Raw genomic sequence first — 23,118 nt, 5'->3', positions numbered from 1 at the left:
AATGCTTTATGATGCTGTTGTTGTTGTTGTTGTTGTTGTGGGCCAACGGGTTGCATGGCCAGGGTGGGGAGATTATTGTTTTTGGGCGTTTGTCTCTTGTGGTGAAGTTTCCAGCAGCGCCCATCTAGTAATAATAAAGTTTAAAAAAAAAATACTCTTCATCATCCCTTCTCTCTGTCACTTCTTTCATTCCCTCCCTCTTTAATGGGTGTGATGTGGATGTTCGCTGCCTGTCTGCAATGCTTGTTGTGGGCTCTCTGTGGGCACACTTAACAGCGGCAGTGGTTGAGCCACAGAACAAAAGTGTCTAGCAGCGAGCGGCTCGGGCAGGCTCATGCAGTAAGAGCGGCGTCTGCTTCTAATTGCAGGAAAATGCGCGGCACATGGAGTCTGCTTGTCGTGGGGCCTGGTGAGGTGGTGTAACACCTCCCCATTTTCCCCTGTTGTTGTGGTGCCACTGATGAAGCACTCCAGGCTCAAATAAAATTATTCCAGTACTCTGTTCAACAAAATTGGATAAACTTGCAAGTGGAAAAGAAAATCCTAGTGCTCTTCTTAAGCAAGCACTGGTTAGCAGTGGGGGTCTACAGGCCATCATGAAGATCAAGTTAAACATGGCTCTTGTAGCTCAGATTACAGGTTTTGGCTTATGGATATGTGGCAAACTTTGTCGAGTTCCATCATGAATTTATGTACTTTGCAGTTGCAGCAGTTTGAAACTGATGATGCCATATGTCGAACTCGTATAATCTAAGCCCATCATATTATGTTTAACAAAATATAACTGACTTGTTTGAGTTCTTCAATTGAAGTGTTCCTTACAGAATCAACCAACTAGAGTTGTCATGAGACAAAATTTAGCAGACACAATACGAGTGAAATTACATGATTTCTCTAACAAATTTCATACCATGGTAAATAAAAAAATAATTAAATTTAATTAATTAGATTTAAGTAAACATTCAAAATTTGTATTTACCAAGTACATACAATAACATTGCATGATCCAGACATAAATGAATAAATTAAATTAGTACATTGTTTTGACCAGTAGATGTCAGGATGATGATGAGCTGCTGTGGCAAAACACTTAACAGAGCAGGTAGAAGATAATGTTAGTATGACACTTCAAGTAATGAAGCATTTGGCAACACCTGGGCGTGACAGCTTTGACGCCAAACAACACTTAAACGACACATGGTTTAATCATAGCAAACACCAATCTGTTTTTTTTTTTTGTGTGTGTCTTTGGCCAGCTTTCATTTTTATTACCAGCCCTAACATGTTGCAGCTAGCTGTCCTTGCCTCCACTTTAGATGCTAGCAAAGCGCTACAAAGTGCTGGTTCATGACAGTCAAGCTAGGCTAATGCACGCACCATACATTGTACAGATACTGGGCTGCAATCCTGTTTCTACTGCAGTTGCAGTTGTTTTTCCATGCTTGGAATTTAATGGTAATTGTGGTTAAAAGGCTGCTACTGACACAGTAGAAAAGCTAGTATCACTTTTTCAGAATTTTGTTATTGACTTGGTACCAAAGTCTGTTCTCGTGACATCCCTACACATGACACAAGTCGGAGCTTTGGATTACAGGCTCAGCTAAGCATTAAGCTAACACAAAGCCTTTCACACGAATAAACATAATTGTATGCTATGTTCTAAGTTTAAGTTTCTTGGCTTGTTATTTGTGGATCAAAATTCTAAGCCTCAGAGATCATAACTTTTTAAACAGATACCATACTACCTTAATTCAATTTCTGGTGAATAAATAGTACTCATTTAGTTAAATTAGAGTGGCTAAGCTTTTCCATTAAAAACATTTTTTTCTTGCTGTCATACTGACTTTGTGTGTTTAACACTGGCATTGACCTGAGCTGCTTGAACAAACAGCCCTGGTGATGGCAGCTTTGAAAATTCCACCCTTTGGTCTATTTTCAACACAGTCTGTGCCTTTGAAGTGTCATTAGAAGGCTTTTTGTTGCCCTTCTTTAGCTGGGCTTTGCCCGAGCCCTGTAAAATATTGTGGTTGCTCTGCGAGCGGTATTTGGGGCTTGGGGGTCGTCTGTTTTAGAGGACACTCCTTGGAGCAACATGAGGGTTTCCAAAGGCCAACCCTGGTGCAGTGAACAATATATCAGTCACTGAAGAAGAAAAATGGGGAGTGAATGGATAAATTTGTACATAGGGACCTCCCTGACCACTTTGTGAAAACACTTTTATTGTGTTACTCACTGAAATGTTTACACTTGATTGTCTAAGGCTGACATTCCTGACATTTCTGCAACTTTCTCTAACTTATTCCTGGCATTCATAGATTGGCTCATCTTTATGATGTGCTTTTCCTCAGTTGGGCCAGAAACAGAGATGGCTGAAATGTTTTTCTGGCAGCCATCTGAACGCCATCCTTCTTGTTAATATGTAGTGACAATGTACAGACTTCTTAACTTTCTCAGTCATGAGAAAATTATTGACTGCATGTATGAAAATATTCACAGCCATATATTGTTTTTGATCTGCAATCTTACGTAAGTAGCTTCATGACAGAAATGTGTATGTGCTCAGCTAATGTAATAGAGCCAATCCCTCAGTAGCAGGCTTTGGGGTATTTTCTCTCTTGAGTGACTGGATATATAACGTGCATGTAATCAGTAGCAGAAAGACATCAGCCTTGTTGCCAAATGCCACAAAATACAACTCTGGAAACACTTTTGACTTGGTACCTTTTCTCTTTGTGGTGTATAGCTCTTAGAGGTTTTAAATTCTGCTCATGTTTTATGATTTTCCATTGCGTTGTGATAACCTTTTTGTTTTCCTCTGTAGAACTGTATGGTTTTGATGTCCTCATTGACTCGACCCTCAAACCCTGGTTGCTCGAGGTGAATCTTTCACCTTCCCTAGCATGGTGAGTGAAACTCTTTGTACTTTCATTTGGTTTTTCATTAGAATATCTCCCTGACAGCAATTCTTGCAGTTTCTGTGTAGGCTCTCAGTTGTCCAGGTGGTTTAAATAGTAGAGAAGCTTGAATCTTCGACTGGACTGGGTTGCTTGACGCGAGGACATTTCGTTTCAAATCGCAGAAGCTTCCTCAGCTAAAATTCTTGCTCTGGAAGTCTGACTTCTGTCTGACTCTTGTAGAGAAGAATAAAACAGAAGCAAACAAAAGCTGGAGTTTTAAACCTAACCAGACCCCTCCTACTGAGAGGCAGACTGCTATAGGCTAGTGACTAAACAATAGCTCTAATTAGCAACTATTGTGCTGTAGTTAGCACACCTAATGGCAGGACAGCTGTCCCTCTAATGATGGGATGGATGCCTTTCTGATGGCCCCCTTGATGACGTGAATGACTCATTACCATGAACAAAAGACTGAAACTCCTTTGACCTGAGTACTCCATTGTAAACAGGGGACAAAGCGTGTCTCAGACCCCCTCCCCGGTTAAGGCTGGGTTTCAAACGTTTCACAAAGAATGCCTCCTTGACCCCTCTCTCAAACCATTTCTTCTCTCTGGCTAATATTTTAACTTCCTTGTCCTCAAACGTGTGGTTAGTGTCTTTAAGGTGGAGGTGAACCGCAGACTGAGGTCCACTGGCGCCCTCTCTGCGGTGCTGGTATAGTCTTTTGTGTAAAGGTTGCTTCGTTTCACCTATGTAGTGTTCGTTACAGTTTTCCTGACATCTGATAGAATACACTACATTGCTCTGTTTGTAACTAGGGATCATGTCCTTAGGGTGAACTAATTTCTGTCTCAAGGTGTTAACCGGTTTAAAGTAAACTGGGATTTTGTGCTGTCTGAAGATCCTCTGTAGTTTTTCCCCTACTCCTGCTAAATAAGGGAGAGACACTCTTCTTCTTGTCCCCGTCTCCTGTCTATCTGGTCTCTTTGTTCTCTGGGACTTCTGCACTTTGTCCAGGGACCATAGTGGGTACCCACATACTGTGAGGGCTTTCCGGACACGTTGTTGTTCTTTAGCCCTTCCCTCTGCAGTTGTGGGCACCTGTAGGGCTCTGTGTTGAAGCGTCCTGATCACCCCGAGCTTGTGTTCAAGGGGGTGGTTTGAGCCAAAGAGCAGATATTGGTCAGTGTGAGTTGGTTTTCTGTAAACCCCTGTCTGGAGCTGCCTGTTCTCTCCAATCGTAACATCACAGTCCAGGAAGGCTAAATGGTTGTTTCTGGCATCCTCACGTGTGAACTTGATATTGGCGTTCACCGAGTTGATGTGTTCTGTAAAGTCCTCAACTTGCTGTTGCTTGATTTTGACCCATGTGTCATCAACATATCTGAACCAATGACTGGGAGAGATGCCTGTGAAAGACGTCAAGGCTGTCTTCTCCACTTGCTCCATGTACAGATTGGCCGCAATGGGGGATACCGGAGACCCCATCGCACAACCATGAATCTGCCTGTAGTAATTCCCCCTAAACAGGAAATACGTGGTGTTGAGACAGATCTCCAAGAGTTGGCAGATGTGGTCTGATGTGAGTTTGGTCCTTTCAAGTAGAGACACATCCTCCAGCAATCTCTGCCTCACAGCTGAGACGGCCTCAGCAGTGGGGATGCAGGTGAACAACGATGTCTCATCAAATGACACCATAGTTTCATCTGCCTCCAGCTGTAGGTCCTTGATCTTGTTCACAAAATCTTGTGTGTTCTCCACATGGTGGTCTGAGTTATCCACTTGAGGTGCTTGGCCAAATTGTACGTGATGGAATCTGTGCTACATACAATAGGCCTGAGTGGCACGTCCTGTTTGTGGATTTTGGGCAGTCCATAGATGCACGGAGTGGCGTCCCCAGGGTACAGTCTGTAGTATGTCTGCCTGTCGATGAGTCCCTCTTTCTCCAGGTTTTGGAGGTAGCTAATGATTTTTCTTCTTATAGCCGCTCGTGGGGTCTCTCTTCAGACGTTCGTATCTGTTGGAGTCACTGAGCAAGTTGTTGATCTTGGCCTCGTAGTCTGATGTGTTCAGGACCACCGTGCATCTGCCTTTATCCACTGGCAGGATAAGGATGCTTTGGTCCTTTTGCAGTGCTGATAAAGCTTTCCGTGGACTGGGTTGCTTGACGCGAGGACGTTTCGCTTCAAATCGCAGAAGCTTCAGACTTCCAGAGCAAGAATTTTAGCTGAGGAAGCTTCTGCGATTTGAAGCGAAATGTCCTCGCGTCAAGCAACCCAGTCCAGTCGAAGATTCAAGCTTCTCTACTAATTCTTGCAGTTTATTGTATTGTATTTTATTTATTTCAGCTTGTCCTGTGGTAGTTAAATAAATCAATATGAATTTAAGTCAACGTGCAAAATGCAAGATTTAGTTATTTATTAAAAACACAAATGTTTCTGTATTAGCACATTGATTTTTTTTTTTTTATTGCAATTTCAAATATATATATATATATATATATATATATATATATATATATATATATATATATATATATATATATATATATATATATATATATATATATATATACGCAGATGTGCACAAACGTTTACATACCCTGGCAGAATATTAAAATTTTTTTTGGCCATTTTTCAGAGAAAATGATAACACAAAACTTTTTTTTTTTCCCAATCATGGTTATTGGTTGTATGAAGCCATTTATTGTCATACAACTGTCTTTACTCTCTTTAAATCTCTGCAAAAGAGAATTGCAAAAGAAAAGTGCTCAGTAACAGATTTAGAATTTAGACAGATTTCTGAACAGTATTTGAGAGAAATAGGTCTTTTGTTTATATAGAAAATGTTTTAGATGTTTGAGCTCATGAAAAATGTTGTTTATATTTTTGATTTTTGTTTGTGTATATACATATATAAAATGTGTGTGTATGTGTATTAAGGGATTATTAACTGAGCGCGAGGTCTGTATGAAAAACACAGAGGTCTGATATTCCCGTACAGACCGAGCAAACGAGGTTAATACTTTGTGTATTATATGGCTACTATATGTAAACACACAAACTTGCGCTATTGCCCGAATATGAAACCTGGCTCGTAGTCACACCTGCTCGCATTGGTCACTTCTGTGAAGAACTTGCTAACAGATGGTCAGGTCATTAGCTGGTAAGCTTTCAATCTGTGTTTTTTTTCCGATGCTGTTTAGATATTTATGGAGTATATTCATGTCCGACTTGGTTTTTCTAATCATGTTTTTAGCTTTAAGGTTTGTAACAAATGGTGGCAAATGCTGTTCACACTGCCAGGAACACTGCCATCTACTGGCCAGTAGATGGCAGTGTGAGCAGCCACTCATTCACTAAAAGTACTGAATCCACTGAACAAACCGAATTTTCAGTTTTCAAATTGCCTTTTTTAACAAATGAAAAAATAACATATTTACAAATACAGATTTATTTGTAAAACCTACCATGTTTCAGTAATGTGTGTTATACCGACCAACCAACCACCCATAATGCATTGCAGCATGTGTGTCTAAACGCTAAAACCTTCAAAATTAGTGCATTACTTTAAAACTAAAACATATATCTGATATTTTCACTTTGTAAAATGACAGATGTGACATTAATTTCAATAACTTGTCCGGAATTAGCTTGTTAAAATTTTAACCATAAGTCAAAACTGTCTGCCTGTGCATGACTTGTGTGATATGCCGGTGAGTCTGTATGGTGTGAAGAAAAATTATCTTTTTTTTCCCCCTGCCTTCCTCTTTCTTTCTGTCTGGTAGTCAGCTCTCCTCTGCCTGCAGAGGATAGAGCTGTACTACTCATAGCTGCCTGTCTGCTACAAACATGTAACAGGCAAGCACTAAAATCTTTGATTTCAGACTTCACAAATGTTTTTAACTGTTAAGCTTTATTCACTATGCCCACAGAAACATGTTAGCGGTCTAAAAATGATCGGAACTAAATTTATTGGAAGTTAATTGGTCCACTGATGGTTTTCAGAGTTATCTCAAAAGCTAATCAGCTAACGAAAACATTAGCTTAAATAATTAGCGGTTAACGGATTAGCAGAACTGTGCCCACCACTGGATAAAGTTTACTGTTTTGGTCATGTTGCAGTCAACAGTATTGTTTCTCCTTATAAAATATCAAGCAGGCAAATGTATGTTTGTTTGTTTTTCTGCAGCGATGAACTGTGTTATCTGTATGCTGTCTGTGTGAGAGAAAAGTATAATTTTGTGTTTGTTACTTTATTGAAACCTTTTTTTGACAGTGATGCTCCCTTGGATCTGAAGATAAAGGCCAGTATGATTGCAGACATGTTTTCACTTGTGGGTGAGTGCATGTTGAAACAATAATACTGTTCATTTATTGCATTCTGGCATTTATGTTTTCAACAGAGTGTAAAGAAACCAAAGATTCTGTATCTGTAGAAAAACAGTTATGAAGGACAGTGAAGTTAGGAAGTCCCATTGAACTCTTGTGTTATTTTAGTTGACTTTCTAACCAGTGTCATATGTAGGTGTGTAGTGTACTGTATGATGACTATGAGTTAACGATTAAAATAGGATTATTCTGTCACCAAATTTAAACAAACCCTGATGGATCGCTGATGTTAAGTCATGTCTGGGAGCATGTACTGGTGTCGCATGTCACCGTATCCACAACACCATGGAACCGGCTTAGGTCCTGAATAGCAACCACCCAGACAAACAACATAACCGTCTATCTGCCACCACCAGGTGAAACGTGGACGTCCCCTGGGCCTTCTCCAGCTACTTGTATCATCAGACCAAGGAATTTTGTTTCTCATGGTCTGAGAGTCCTTCAGGTGCCTTTTGCCAAACTCCAGGAAGGCTGCCATGTGCCTTTTATGAATGCTGGAGCTCTGAGGTGACCATTGCGTTCTTGGTCAACTTCCTGACTAAGGCCCTTCTCCCACGATTGCTCAGTTTAGGCGGGCAGCCAGCTCTAGTCCTGGTGGTTCCAAGCTTCATCCATTTTCGGATGATGGAGGCCACTGTGCTCATTGGGACCTTCAAAGCAGCAGAAATGTTTCTGTACCCTTCCTCAGATTTGTGCCTTGAGACAATCCTGTCTCGGAGGTCTACAGACAATTCCTTTGACTTCATGCTTGGTTTGTGCTCTGACATGCACTGTCAACTGTGGGACCTTATATGTAGACAGGTGTGTGCCTTTCCACATCATGTCCAATCAACTGAATTTAACCCAGGTGGACTCCAGTTAAGCTGTAGAAACATCTCAAGGTTAATCAGTGGAAATAGGATGGATGCAGCTGATCTCAATTTTGAGCTTCATGGCAAAGGCTGTGAATACTCATATATACATGTGATTTCTTATATATATATATATATATATATATATATATATATTTTACTTGTAATAAATTTGCAAAAAAAAAAAAAGTTTTTCACATTGTCATTATGGGGTATTATATGTTGAATTTTGAGGAAAAATGTATTTCATCCATTTTGGAATAAGAATGTAACATAAATGTAACATGTACACAAAAGTGAAGTGCTGTGAATACTTTCCATATGCACCATATGTCACTGCCAAGATCAGTGAATGTCTCTACAAGTTCAACACTCACCACATACAGATACACTTCTGACGGCTGAGTCCAGGAAGTCTTTATAAGCCTGAATCTTAGTCTTGATCCAGGACAATCGCAAACCCAGACACTCCAATCCCTCACTTCTCAAGCTCTGCAATCAGAGTATCCATTGATTGCCAAAAGATCACAACATTGTCTGTGTAATCGAGGTTAGTAAACTTTTCCTTGCCAACAAAACACCTACATCAATGGTTTCCACAACCCTACCCAGTACCTAGTCCATGTAAACATTGAGCAGTGTAGAAGCCAGAACACACCCCTGTTGAACACCATTTTTCACTGAGTAAAACTCGGCCTCTGCTTCCACTCTGTACATCTCTTATAATATCTGTGTATAGGCTAGCTATGATGTCCAGTAACTTCTTGGGGATCCCACAAACTCTCAGGATGTCTTAGTGAGCAGCTCAGATCAACTGAATCAAATGCTTTGTGTAAATCAAAATAGACTGCAAAGAAGCACTGCCAATATTTACGCTTGTGTTCTATGAGTATTCACAGGACTAGAATGCATTCGATGGTTGACCTCTGGGGTGTGAAGCCAGACTTTTCCGGTAGCTCGAACTGATTCCTATTAAAAATAATCTGAAGTCTGATCTGATCTCTGAAGTCGAATAAAATATACTCTTTATATTTGCACCATCAACATTTATATTTAGACAATAACACATTTTTTGCTGTTGGTGTCTTTTAAAAACAGAAAACATTAACTTTGGGATAATTTCTACCAGACTCCCTTCTGGATTTTTTGTTTCCTTTTAGACAAACCTGTCTCTGTGCCACTTTATAATGGTGCCATGACTGATGAAACAGCAGTTGTTGTTGCACTGCATGTCCAGTCAGCCATTGGTTTTTGTAACTCCTTCACAGTTGCTTTTGCCAGGAACTGACCTGGCGAGGTTTTAGTAAATGTTTTTTATCTGATCACTAGAGCATACAGCTTCTCAGATAATTTTGTGAGGTATCAAACTGTATTTTTGATAGTGTACACCACTATTGTGCAATCTTACATCCCTGAACTGAATGTGGTGTTGTGCTGGGGCTGGCAACATTGTCTGAAGCATGTGAGTGGATGGAATCTCTGCTCATCAACAATACTACAGTACATGCAGATGTAGGAGGTTTCATCATGCTGTTTTCTCTCAGGGATTGTTAATTTCTCTTTAATATTCTTTCTCCTTTCAAAAGCAGAGATTTATGTTCTGGGCTTCCAAGCGTGTGGAGACAGTTGGTTCTACATTGTACTCATCATAATTACATCCATGCAGACTTGAGATGATGGCTACACGATATCATAATGGGAATCCCCACGTTGTGTGCAAACCATAGCCTTTATTAACTTCACTTTTTGGACAAAATTGTCAACTCAGGACAGCTGTTTCGCAGCCATTAAGTTTTCTTGGGAAACTGGATTCTACATGTCAAGCAAAATAATAACTTTATTTACAACACTTTCCAGTGTTTCCTTTATAATTTTTTTCACACTCTGTTGTAATCACCAAAAAAAAAACCCCTGTAATCTCAACTTGCATAGAGCAGTATAACACGAGGCACTCAGAAACACAGAAGCAGTGAGCAAAAAATATTACTCTTATTAAACAAATTTTGTAATCCTTTAGTGTATAAAAATAACCCATTTAAGCTATGAACTTTATAAATACTGTGTTTTGTATATAATTTTTTCCTATGATTTTGGAATAGTGTTAACCCTGGGTCATTGAGCGGGTGTGGTATTTTAATACTCAGAGGTAACAAAGAATTTTGGAGGTATTTCTGTTACATATGTCACAGAGTTCTCAAACAAGCTGAGTCGGGTCTAAATTATGTTTTATAGCAGGATAATATCTGAAAACATTTATATTATATTATAATTGGACTTTGGAGATGTTCGATATTTTTAATGTCAAATACATGAAAATGTAAAAACTGGTTTCATACTATATGACCCCTTTTAATGATAATCTTATTTGATCAAGGCTATTTTTATTTCCCGATTGAGTCCTTAAAAGTTAAAACCTGGATTAAAAAAAACATAAATCACAGCTTTTCCCAGTTTTACAAAACCTGTAACTGGATCTAATTAACAGTCGTTAAGCTTATACAGCTATGAGGCACCAAAGTTCTGTTTCACACAACAAAATCACATTTTAGATCATATTTCTATGACCATAAAGTTATGTTTTCATGTGAATATGGCTTTAAAGCAAGTTAAATCACAAAAAAAAAACCTGATTAATAGCACTTGTGTGGCGCTCAGCTGAACAGTAAACAAGGCATTTTTATCTCTCATGTTTTGGAACAGTTAGTACTCCTGAGGTGATTTGAGCATGGTGGATACAGCAAAATGATTATTGATTTCCAAATTAATGGATATTTTATGTTTTTTTGTTTGTTTTTTTTTATCTCATCTGCATTATTTTTCACTGGCATTTTAAAAAAACATTCAGACCTGGGCCCAGTTTTATTAAGGAGTCTAATCTTGTTTAGTGGACTAAACTCACTTATTCGACTCATCTTTTGACGTTAGTTGTTGCACAAGATGCTTAGTCAGTTAAAGTTTCGTATTATCTGTGTCTTACCTCAAAAAAGCTGGCTATCATGTACCACCACTTAATGGGGGAGGGAGGAAGGAGAGACTTGCGATGGAAGCGGGTGTGCCAGGACCGGAATAATCCATTGGAGATGTTTACGGATGCCGAGGTCAAGAGCGCTTCTCCTCTGCTGCAGCAGACCTGGCCATGTTTGTAGCAGACAGACCAACATGGAAGTTAACAAAACTGTCGCACTTTGGAGGTGTTTCTTGACAACGGCATTCGCGAGGCCACTATGACCATGAAAGTCGTAGACTAACATAAGCTGGCTAATCTACAAGTTTAGCCATCGATGTAAAATGGAGATTAGACAGATAATGTTGGGTGACTAATCTTAGTCGATTAAGTAAGATTAGTAGACTAAAAGATTAGACTGCTTTATGAAATAAGCACCTGGTGATCCGCCACGCCTACACTAATATAGGGGTAAGACTGCTGTCAAGTCAAGTCATTCAAAGTGCTGTCTAATGAGGAGAAAAAAACAACCCAAGAACTTAATTTAAAAAAGTTACATGTGGGATTTAACAAAGACTGAACGAGCAATGAAGAACACCCAGAAAGTAAGCACCATAATTAAACATAAACGTACTAAGTTAAAATGAATTCATCAAGACTGTTTACTAATTAAAGACAGCAGGAAGTAAGTGTTTTAAGTCTGGATTTAAATTAATATGAATTTAAAATTGGTCTTTAATGTAACTCCATAAAATGGTTTCTGGATGGCTGAGAGGAACATTGTGTATACACCATTAATGCGATGTCTGTTATATCTCACACAGCAGGGAAGTTTTAACCCAAGATGAATATCTGACTGTTTACCACAGTGTCCTTTCTGAGACCCTGTTGTTTTACTTGTAGATAGGGGTTATAAAGTATGGTGTATAGTTAGTGCAAAAAATGACAGCTATATCTAACATCATCTGATCCACTGCCGTTTTGTCCTACTGTACTGCGTACATGCACGTCATTATTTGGAAAGTCTCTATCTAAGCTGTCACTGAACCATTATCTCTGTCTGTGGTCTCTGCCTAATGATATTAAGGAAATGGCTGTTGTGTGTGTACCCGTACAATTCATTCTTGTGTGTATTAGTCTGGCCCATGCTGGAGCTTGAAAGCCTCCCCACAGCCTTATTAAATGACAGCGTAGAATCATAAATTGTGCGTTATCTCTGTATTGAGACATTGCTGTGGGCCTGGGGAAAATGAGCAGTGGTATGTTAAACATAGCACATCTAATATGTGCCAAAGAAACTTAGTTGGCTGATAACACTTGGGTTACATCCCAGACCTGTAAATAATGACAGCATACCATTAGCATTTATTTTCCCTGTGTAGCTGTCAGGTTCTTGTCACCCATGTTTGTAATAATTGCTGTGTTTAAGCAAGAGCTCGTGACAAGGTCTGATTCTTACCTGACAGCTTGGTAAAGGGAGTACACATACCCTCGAGCTTGAAGATATCAATAGACTTCTTTCAACTCCAGGGGAATGCAGGATACTATCAACATGCTTCTTTAATGTTTCACTTTTTATGCTACTTACTGGGAAGTGTAGGAATTACTGACCTTGCATGAATGTAAAATTTTAACTGTAAGACAGGGCTTCTTCTTATGTACTGTATTTCTTTACTTGCCAGTAAGTTAAAATGCAAGCTGCTAAACATGAAACATTTATTTTACTGGAATCTTGGATTATATTTTCATAAATATTATCTTTCTTGTCAGTTATTTTAATATCACTGGATGTTAAGCATATACAACAAGAGCAAACACAGATTTCTATCATCTGCCAATCTGGATCCAGATCACCTCCAAAATTCAGTGGAGTCTTCCATGCCCTGATATCTATCTGTGGTGCAAATTTGGTGAGAATCCGTGTAGTAGTTTTGACATAATCCTTAAAAGCCTATAAAGTGGAACTTGATCCAGAATCCAGATCTGGATCACCTCCCAAATTCAGTGGAGTCTCCCATAGCCTAATATTTATCTGTGGTGAAAATGTTGTTAAAATCTGTGCAGTAGTTTTGGCGTAATCCTGCTAAAAGACAGACAGACAAATAAATAAATAAACGTTGACAATTTCATTATGTCCTTGACGAACGTAATTATCCTAAACACAGATTATGCTAAGCATTTGCGAAAAATACAGTTAGCGTGTCTGAAAATATTCACAGCATCTCTGCTGTGTAACCACCACTAGCATAACTACACTTAGTGTTTTCTCGAAGACGGCCCATCGTGCACCATAGTTATGTCACCGTAGAAAGTTCTTTAGATACTCTGAAGCCTTTTGGCCCCTGCTATGGTCTCCAGAGTCCATAGCGTGAAGCAGATGTCAGTCCGACTCATGTTACTTACCCAGCCAAAGTTGCTGCCCATTTACAGCTGGGTGGACTGAGACAATGCAGATTAAGTGTCTTGTCCAAAGACACTCAAGGTCTTGTCCAAAGATGGGTAATGTGAACGGGATTCAAACCCAAGACCACATACTGATAGCCCATCTCCTTATCTCATGAGCTACTTTAAATATTGTTCACAAATCCAGCATCTTTCTTTGTTTCTCCTGAGCACAATGGCATGTTGTGCCAATCTCTGTCAGTTCATTGTGTGTCTCACAGAGCCACTATAGGCCCAGATATGGACTTCTGTTGTCTACTGTGTGTCACTTGTCTGAAACAAAGCATTTCATGGCTAAAGTTTGCGTATAGCAGGTAAATGTTATATGGGTCTGATGCCTGAGCTGGCCCAGACCCAGGGTAGACTCTAAGGCATGTTGTGTGTTGGGTTTGTGGGCGTGTGTGTATGTGTGTCTGCTCTACTTATCCCTGTGTTAATGTACTTAAATTAAAAAAAAAAAAAATAACCCCACTGTATATTTCCCATGCAGTTTGTATTTGCAAGTGTTATATGCTATGATTATGTCCTTGATTGTAAGTCGCTTTGGATAAAAGCGTCTGCCAAATGTAATGTAATTTTCTCATTAAAAGTCATAAAACATGGGACCTTTATCTCGGTTGCCAATGTGCTTCCTCCTGGAATGGGTTAGGGTCCAGATCTTTACTGTTTATAGTGCTTTGAAATGATTTTTATTGTGATTTAGCATGATATGAATTCAACTGACTTTGGGGATGTTGAGCATGTAACTGCAGATTAAAAACACATTTTGCACAATATGTTCCCTTTAAGATGGAATCACACCTACGAAGGTAGCTGAAATAGACACCATACACTAAGCCTGAGTTTATTCATGCACTGCTTTATAGCTGGTTCCTTGATGGCTCACTGTGTCCTCACAGGTCTGGTTTGTCAGAACCCCCTCTCAAGACAGTCACGTGCCGACCGCATGATGCTGGACCTAAGCCTGAAACATCCACCTCAAAAAGTACAGGTACCGGACGTGCACAAACATACAGCAGAACTAGCAGCCAAGGCAGTTCCCGTACTAGTTATGCCCATCATTGCAAAACAATCCCATTGTTGTCTTGACCTTTCTGTTGCTTGCACTGCATTCCTGCCACTGTCATTGAGCCTCTCTCTTGCAATCATGGAAAATTCACTGTAATGCAAAACATCTACGAACACAGTTACAATGTTGGAGTCAAATCAGCTTGCTAGTGCTAAATTCTGTGCCTGCTTGTGTTATCATTTCTATTTTAGTGGTCTCGCTGGGCTTGGTTGCCTAATAATGATGCCACAGCAGTTAATTCACTTGGCTCCCTTCAGTCGACTACTGCACCCAGATTTGGCTCAGCATTTGCTGCAGGAAGATTACTAAATCAGACAGATTTCTGCTCCACCTTATTTTGTGTAATGCCTGCTTATACACACAGTAACAATGGTACACTGTTGCATGATGAAGTGCAGTGTGCATGCAGAGTCTGCTTGTGACTTCACAAAAGATAAAAATTCAGTTCACCAGTTGCCTTTTTAGAACCCATTTTCTTTGCAGACATCCCCTAGACTCTTTAGCGGTGGCAGGTTTTCTGCAGACTCATCCATATTCTCTTTTCTTTGCCTTGTCACTTTACCTGCTGTGATGCCTGTCACATTACGGGTAAGAAATTACGCAGTGCTTTTTATTTTCTTCTCCCGGTTTGATTAAATGGCGCTACTATTTTTCAAAGTGACAGAAAGATGGCACATATTGATTCCTAATGTAATTTTTAATAGAATTGTCATTGCATTAGCAAAGTAGCCTTTGATGGAAAGTTTTTTTTAAATGGTGCAATGCAGCACATGACTCAGAGGTTCAGAAACTTTGCTTTACAGAGTTGTATAAATTCAGACCATATTTTAACTGAGCCCATAATTAAAGCAGACCTGTCAGTGTCTAAGAGCTTCAGGGTCCTATGGACAACCTCTCCTTTGCCTTCACTCTGATTAGTGGCAGCAGTTGATATATATATATATATATTTTTTTTTTTTTTTCTCAGAAGGATTAAGCCTTGTCACTTTTTGGCTGCCTTTGTATCCCCCAGCCGTGTCAGACAAATTAAATATAATCCCCCTGCTATTTAGATGACAAATTCTGTTTATAATCCCGTGGGGTTGTGCCTTGCTGTCTGGCTCTTGTTCAAACATGTATGCCAAAATTGTCAATCACGGCATGGTGTGCGTGCAGCAGGGAGGCAGCCAGGAATGCCAGTGGATAGATAAATAAATGTACCATTTATGTAGGAGTGAAGAAAGAAGAGAGGATGATTTTTTTTTTTTTTGTGCAGATTACATAGCTTGTACAATTTTTTTTTTTTAATGAATGACAGTTGTGTTTCACATCTATGCATTAAAGCATGTCAGTAACAAATTAATTTAACAAGCCTTAGTTTTTAACTTGCATTCTGGCACATTATGAAATAAGCAAAGATGGTTTCTTGTGATACTTTAAAATGTATAAAATAATCCACAAATAATATTTAGTCTTATGTAGTCCCACCAAAGCATTGTTCACAAAACTGCTAACATGGCCTAAATGCACTTCTGCTCTTCCTTCATTGAAAATCTGAGCAGCAAATGAACAAGTGATTGGCCTGTTGAGTTTGTTATGCAGCAGATATAACTTGTATATGCTCTGTACTTGGATTTCAGGCCCTTTCAAAGAAACCTCTGAGAAATAGACATGCAGTACATCTCATTGTGTAGTGAAAATGAATGCATCTGCTTATAATCACATAAATGGCATGTTTTTTGTTTTTGTTTTTTCCCCAATGGAATAGGGCTTTAATGCAGGCAAACAGAGTAATACATATAATTTAATACATCAGCGTGTTGTGTCTGGTTCCCTGCTTTGTAGCGGCAGAAGCGTCAATCGGCCAGAAATGCAGAAACGGAGGGCTTGAAAGACAAGCAAGAAGCTAAACATGGTCAGGGAGACAGCAGTCTGAGTTTAACAGCTGAAGAGGTAACTTGTTAAGAAAAGCAATGTATGACACACTGCACTATGTTATGTTGGGTGATACTGTAGGATTATAGCAGGCATGGAAACTGAATGGAGCTTGACTCGTGTACTGTATTTTGTATTCTGTTGCCAATGTAGGTCAAAGTTCTAAGAAGGATAAAGGAAGAGTATGACAGATGTGGAGGCTTCATTAGAATCTTCCCCACACCAGAAACATGGGAAATATACGGGTAAGCAAATGTTAAAAGATTCATAGTTGGTGAGTCCCGCTGGGAAATTTCAGTCCTTGCCACACTTTCATCTGAAATCCAGTTTTGTGCTTACAGTCTATATTCCTCTATCAGAAATTGGTACTTTATTAGACCCCTGAGCAGTGGTAGTACTATGGCATTTTTATAAACACATTATTGGGTGTTCTGGAAAATTACTGGGGCATTTATTAGTAGCAGCTTCCAGAGTAGCTGTATCACAAAAGCCTCATTTGAATGCATTTCCCATAAATAAGGAGGATGAAACTCACTGGGCCGCTGGCTTTGTGCTTATTATAATTTGCCCATTGTCATCTTCTCTCAGTGGATATCTGGAGAGCAAAACATCAATGAACTACACATTGGCAAACAGACTTTTCCATGGAAGGTAAGCATTTCCACTGTGGTCAGGGTTGCGGAAATAAATCTCTCCATCAGTTTGTGGAAGTTGTTTGATTGTAATGTGATGTTTCTTTGGTTTTGTGATTGGGTAGGTGAGAGGAACAGCTGAAAAGATGTTGCACATATAGTCAATGTTTCCAACATGTATGTAATGAATTTGTGGCATTGTGGTGTCATTTGAGGGGGATGAAGAGGAAAGATGGCTACAAATAAACTGTTCCCTTTGTTACACTAGTTTATGTTGTTGTAATACAGCATGTATTTATGTTATTAAAGTTGGTATAGTGTTTCACCTTGGAACCCCAACTTCAAGTTGTGCAAATTATTGTTTGTGGAATTGGAGCCCCAACTAAACCTAGCTCTTTCCATATCTTTGGTAGTTAGATTAAAGAGATGGCATTACTGTTTCATTTTTTTATCTTCTTTGTTCCATCACTGTCTGTTACTTCAGCCTTAGAATAGGCTGCTTCAAGCACAATAATATAGTCAGTCTATTTTTATGATTTTACATCTGTACACTACAATAAGAAAGCTGAACTGACACAATCAAGACATGACTGAAGTGTAAACTTTTAGTTTAAACGCAAGAAGGAAACTTGTGAGGGAGATCACCAAAACACTCCCGACAACTGTAAAGGAATTATAAGCTTCTATGGCTGTGATTGGAGACAGTGTGCAGTTTTTCTTCCTATATTTCTGTATGGTTGTGAAATGTGGCCGTAGATCAAAAACTTGAAGTGACAACTGGATGTCTTTAGTGCAAGATGTCTTCAGGCAATCCTTGTGTACTGCTAGAATGACGTGTCAAATAAAAGTTTATTTGGGAAGACTAAGATGAGGAGTATGACTTGTATTGAACATCAAGTATGATATGTGACTCATGTTACACACATGCCTCAGTGATGAGTTCCCAGAATCTAAGTGGCCAAGGGGTTGCCCACATTCCACTTGGATGTGGCAGATACATTGTTACTTTTAAGACATGAAGATGGACTTGTTGTGAGCTTGGGTGGTTGCCATGCAGGACCCATGGCAGTTCCATAACGCAATGGATGTTGCAGTGTGCAGCACCAGCACCTGACCTAACTTGACCTGTTGTACTCGTAAAAGAAATCCAAAACATACTCAATGGATTAGAAATGTTCATATGTGCATCTCCTGACTTGTCAAAATAAAATAAGCTGTAGAATCATGATTTACTCACATTTAATTTGTCCAATTACTTATGCCCTCTGTAAATGGAGGGACTGTGTATAAAAATGGCTGCAGTTCTTTAATGGTTAATACAATAAGCTGAATGTCTCCACTTCAGTCAAAACTTGATTGTGCTGTTTCACATTTTGATGGTCCACAGATGCAAATTACTGTCCAAATGCTTATGAACCTGACTGTAACTCTTAGTGCTGCTGTCAGTTCATAGCTAATCCTCTTGGGGGTTCTGTTTTTTGTTATGAACCACCGTTTTCATTTCTTAGGTCTTTCAGAAACCCGAGTGAGAAGGTGCAGCTGCAGGTGGAGGCTGTCCATGGCTGTCATGTTGTCCAGTATGAGAGGAAACTTGCTTCTTTGGAGACACGTGTGAAGAGACAGCGTCATAGGGGTAATCGCTCCGCTGGAGTGATGGACAAATCAGGTATAACTGTGTTTTTTAATCAAAAATTGATTGGTGTGCACATACGGATTCTGGTGCAAGACAAAATATATGGCCTAGTTAAAAAATAATGAAGCCAAAGTGTGACATAACCATCAAAATTTCAAAGTGGTCTTTTTTGTGAAATGTTATCATTTTAGGTATGGTTATATATCAGAGTTTCAGTATTTCTATTGGTCTCAGTTCAGTCATTGCTAGAAATTATCAGTGCATATATACTATAATGTGCTAGAGCGTAACACTTGCGGCAGCAGTTGGAGGTATCTTCATTAGTCTGCAGAAGCCTGAAACAAAAAAATTCTGTCCATTCGTTCCTGGTATGCTAAATATCAATGTCACACAAAATTGATGAAAAAAGTGCTATTTTGGGGGTAATTTCGTGCATATCTCTGGAACCGTGCAGAATTTTTCCATGAAATTTTCAGTACCTGTCAAAGAGACTATAGGCAACTCACAGATAAATCTGGATGGTGCTAAATAAAATAATGGCTTGTTCATGACAAATGCAATGCAAATCAGCAGTTAGGCTTCATTATTTTTGAACTAGGCCATATGCCGTCAATTCGAAAAGTCAACATCCACAACCCGGAGTTCAGCTTTAATTAGTTTAATATTGATGGTCCAAGCTGATATATTTAGTGTTGCAGATTTTTGCTCTTCACATTTGTATATGTATCCTACCTCAAATCTGTAAATTGTTTCATTGCAAATCTCAAATTAATGACACTCAGGCTAAATTAGACACCATCACACTTTAATGCATGTTTGCTTCCAGTAAGTAGCTTTCCATGTGAAATGATGAAATCCATCTTTTACGTGTGTGTGTGTGTGTGTGTTTTATGCAAAATGCATTTGTCATTCTTGAACGCTGTTTGCCTTGCTTTTCAATGTTTCACACTGAAGGGAAGCAGTCCAAGGCTTCCTCTACTGACAGCAATGATCAGGAGGGAGAGGAGTGGGATCAGGAGGAAAGAGAGGAGTTGAAACAAGAGCTTAAGCTATCAAGCCTTCATCGACAACATCTTGAGTCCATTTCACCCAAGGATTTGGCAGCAGCGCAAAGCAAAGAAGGAGACACACCACCGGGGTTCTTCCGCAGTGATGGTCTTTGGTGCTGTGGAGCAGCTGATCGTAATGCTGAACCCAGAATCAACCTGCTTCACGTTCTCCAGCAGGGGTGGGAGCTCAGGTCAGTTATTGTGTATTTTAGGCTGCTACTCATACTGACAGCTCTGTTATCTTCCTCTCCTTGTATTAGTTCATGTCCCTCACACTCCCCACCTCCTTATGCACTCTGGCGAGTGCTTGAGTTATTGCTTCCAAGTCAAATGATCGGTGCAGGAATTAGAGACGTTTTTGCATGTGGTTCCCCCGTGTTTTTATGGGAACAACAGTAATCGGACAATTGCCTGCAGGGCTGTTTCACGGCAAATAAAAGGTCTGATTTCATTAAGAAATATTAAGTGTATCCCTTTGTAGACGAATATCCCTGGAAACAAGAATCCTTAGAAACTGAGTGACTTCACAGAAAGAAGACTGCTGAGGCAAGCTACAAATTAGATTAAGGAAGTTGATAAGGCTTTGAATCACCTGCTGATCTGAGATAGACTGCATTTCTATTGCACTTTCCCATCTGATGCAGATGCTCAAAGCATAGTAACACTGTGCATTCTCTCTTTCTTTCATGTATCTGATTTTGGAGGGACAGAACCAATCCGCTTAACCAATCCAAGTCCTCACCATTTCATCAAATGAATCCATGATGTGGCGAGCCAACTTTCCTTATGAATAGCCAGGGTGGAGAATATAAAAATAACCTTAAAAATTCTATGAGTGCCACTGTCAAAAACTGATTTCTGTCATTTTTTTGGTGAGCTGAAACACACGTTTGCATGCCACGCCGTGTTCCTTTTTTCAAAGACATACGCACTGTGCTGCAGCTTCTGTATACAGCCAGTTTCACATTTTAGGGAGAAAAAACTTTAATGAAAAATTGCTGTAAAGTTCTGTACTTCTTGATTTTGAACAACAATAATAATAAAATTTTACTTAAAAGACAGGGCAGAACAGTGGCTTAGTGGTTAGCACTGTTGCCTCACAGGTTCGATTCCTGCCCGTGGCCTTTCTGTGTGGAGTTTGCATGTTCTCCCCGTGTTTGCGTGGGTTCTCTCCGGGTGGTCCAACTTCCTCCCACATCCCCCATTAGGTGGACTGGATATTGTCCGTAGGTGTGAGTGCAGATGTAATTGTGTTTGCTTGTCTATATGTGGCCCTGCGACAGACTGGCGTCCTGTCCAGGGTGTACCCTGCCTCATGCTCCATGACTGCTGGGATAGGCTCCAGCACCCCGGGACCCTCAGTTGGAGTCATTGTGTGTACTTAAAAGACTCAGCTGATGTAGACTTTCTGATATCACCAGGCAAACTGTTCCAAAATGTCGGTGCACGGTTGACAAAGGCTGTAAAAACCTGCTGACTTCTTCTAAATTCGGGGAACACAGAGCAAGCTGGCATCTTGTGATTACAAAGCACGAGAAGGCACATAAGGTTTAGCAAGTTCAAAAAGAGCTCTTGTATTGTCCATTGGTGCCTGTGCCTATTTCCGGATACCGTAGTATGAAACTGAGAGTTTGACTCCTCCTGGTTGGGACGCCAGTTCATCACAGGTTTCCTCCCCATCCAAGGTCAGTTCCCATTTATAGCTGGGTGGACTGGGACAATGCAGCTAAGATGTGTTGTTAACAGACAGACAGGTAGTGTGACAGGGAAATGAACCCGGATCTCAATATTGGTAGCCAAACTCCATTCTGACTGAGCTACATGCCCAGAGGATACAAAAGCATTTCCAGCTTGAGGACTGTTCCCTGGAGTTCCGTTAAATTAGAAATGGAGAGTATATGGCACAGCATGGTATAAGTCTGACTGAAGTGGTCTGTGCTGAAAAACTGAATGACTAGGCATGAAGGAAGAAGTGAGGGAGACCACCAAGAAATCCGGAGACCACCAAGAAATCCAAAGGAGTTACAAGCTTCAGTGACTGTGATTGGAGAGACTGTATATGCAACAAGGCTCCCTCATGCCTTCTGGCAAACCTTTTAACATTGGCTTTTCTCTTTGATTTCATGCTATAAAATAGTAAAAACATGTAAAAGCCAAGGGGGTGAGTACTTTTTGTTTTTAACAGCACTGTACATGCAGTATATCACTCATTTTTATTATGTTCCTTATCTGTATCCTGGCTGTTGTTGTAACGTGTGCAAGAGGTTGTGTCTCAACAAGAAGAAAAATGTGCTCTGTAAAATTTGGCTTAATTGAAATGTATCTCACACTATGAGTTTGAGTTTTCTGGAGTGCTAGTTTGTTTAAATAGGTTTTTGAATCTCTCTATCAGTGTTTCTGTTCCAATTATTAACTGTAATATCACGTTGTATGAGTTTTGTTCCTCTCATGAAGTGGATGCTATGGACTTCAATATTACTTGAACCTTGTATATTGCATATGCTGTAGAGTCTGTTATTTTTAATTGTTATTTAACAGCAAACATCATCGCCGATATTGAGATTCATGGTGGGGAGTAAAAAGGGATTGGATGCATGCAATGACTTATGTTATTAATAATAATGCATTTTATTTATAGGTGCCTTTCTCAGCACTCAAGGACATCACACATGAATTAAAAACAAATTAAATATATAAGAAGTTAAAAAAACAAACATTAAAATTCGTTATCAATCTGTTTTTGGTATCTGGATTTGTGTAGCAGAATCTGTATCAGTATCGACATTTGTGGATCGGAATCTGTATTGGTATCAACATTTGTGGATTGGAAATATAAAAATTAGCATCAACCTATCTCCAGATCTTCCTCAAAGACACCTTAGTCAGTTTCTTGTCTGACATGGAATCAAACGGAGGAGCCTCTGGTTACAAGCCCACCTCAAGTCTACTCAGTTGATTATTAATTGCAATGTTTGTAATTTCTACCATTAATTTCCATGTTATTTGTACTCTGGCAAAATAATACCATCTGCACTTTATTGTAGTTAAGTACACATAAATGTATGACAGTTGAACTTTCAGGTAAGCACTCTTTTCTTGCACTCCAGTTGTTTACTTTCATATGATGTAGTAGTCAGTGAAAATACTTTTCAGGGTGCTGTACAGTTGAAAGAATTTAAGCATTTCTATTTTGCCTTATTGAATGAAAGAGGACTACCAGCTGTCAGAAACATACAATTACTACAGTGTCCACACACAGTTATGTGTATGTGCAAGAAAAACAAATCTGTTGGTTT

General features: G+C 39.5%; 1 protein-coding gene across 3 annotated transcripts in view; it reads left to right on the top strand.

Annotated features, from left to right (window-relative positions):
- The window catches only part of ttll5 (tubulin tyrosine ligase-like family, member 5), a 107,106-nt gene that overhangs the window by 39,363 nt on the left and 44,625 nt on the right, over positions 1–23,118 (top strand). For all 3 annotated transcript variants that reach the window (XM_034195590.1, XM_034195589.1, XM_034195591.1), the window contains exons 13-20: positions 2,822–2,903; positions 7,176–7,237; positions 14,425–14,516; positions 16,419–16,526; positions 16,662–16,753; positions 17,097–17,159; positions 18,649–18,806; positions 19,728–20,013. In XM_034195590.1, coding sequence (XP_034051481.1) covers positions 2,822–2,903; positions 7,176–7,237; positions 14,425–14,516; positions 16,419–16,526; positions 16,662–16,753; positions 17,097–17,159; positions 18,649–18,806; positions 19,728–20,013 — 943 coding nt within the window. The remainder of the gene's footprint in view (positions 1–2,821; positions 2,904–7,175; positions 7,238–14,424; positions 14,517–16,418; positions 16,527–16,661; positions 16,754–17,096; positions 17,160–18,648; positions 18,807–19,727; positions 20,014–23,118) is intronic.

Source organism: Thalassophryne amazonica, chromosome 19 (genome assembly GCF_902500255.1).
Source record: "Thalassophryne amazonica chromosome 19, fThaAma1.1, whole genome shotgun sequence".
NCBI classification, from domain to species: domain Eukaryota; kingdom Metazoa; phylum Chordata; class Actinopteri; order Batrachoidiformes; family Batrachoididae; genus Thalassophryne; species Thalassophryne amazonica.
This window is presented reverse-complemented; position numbering and strand designations above follow the sequence as displayed.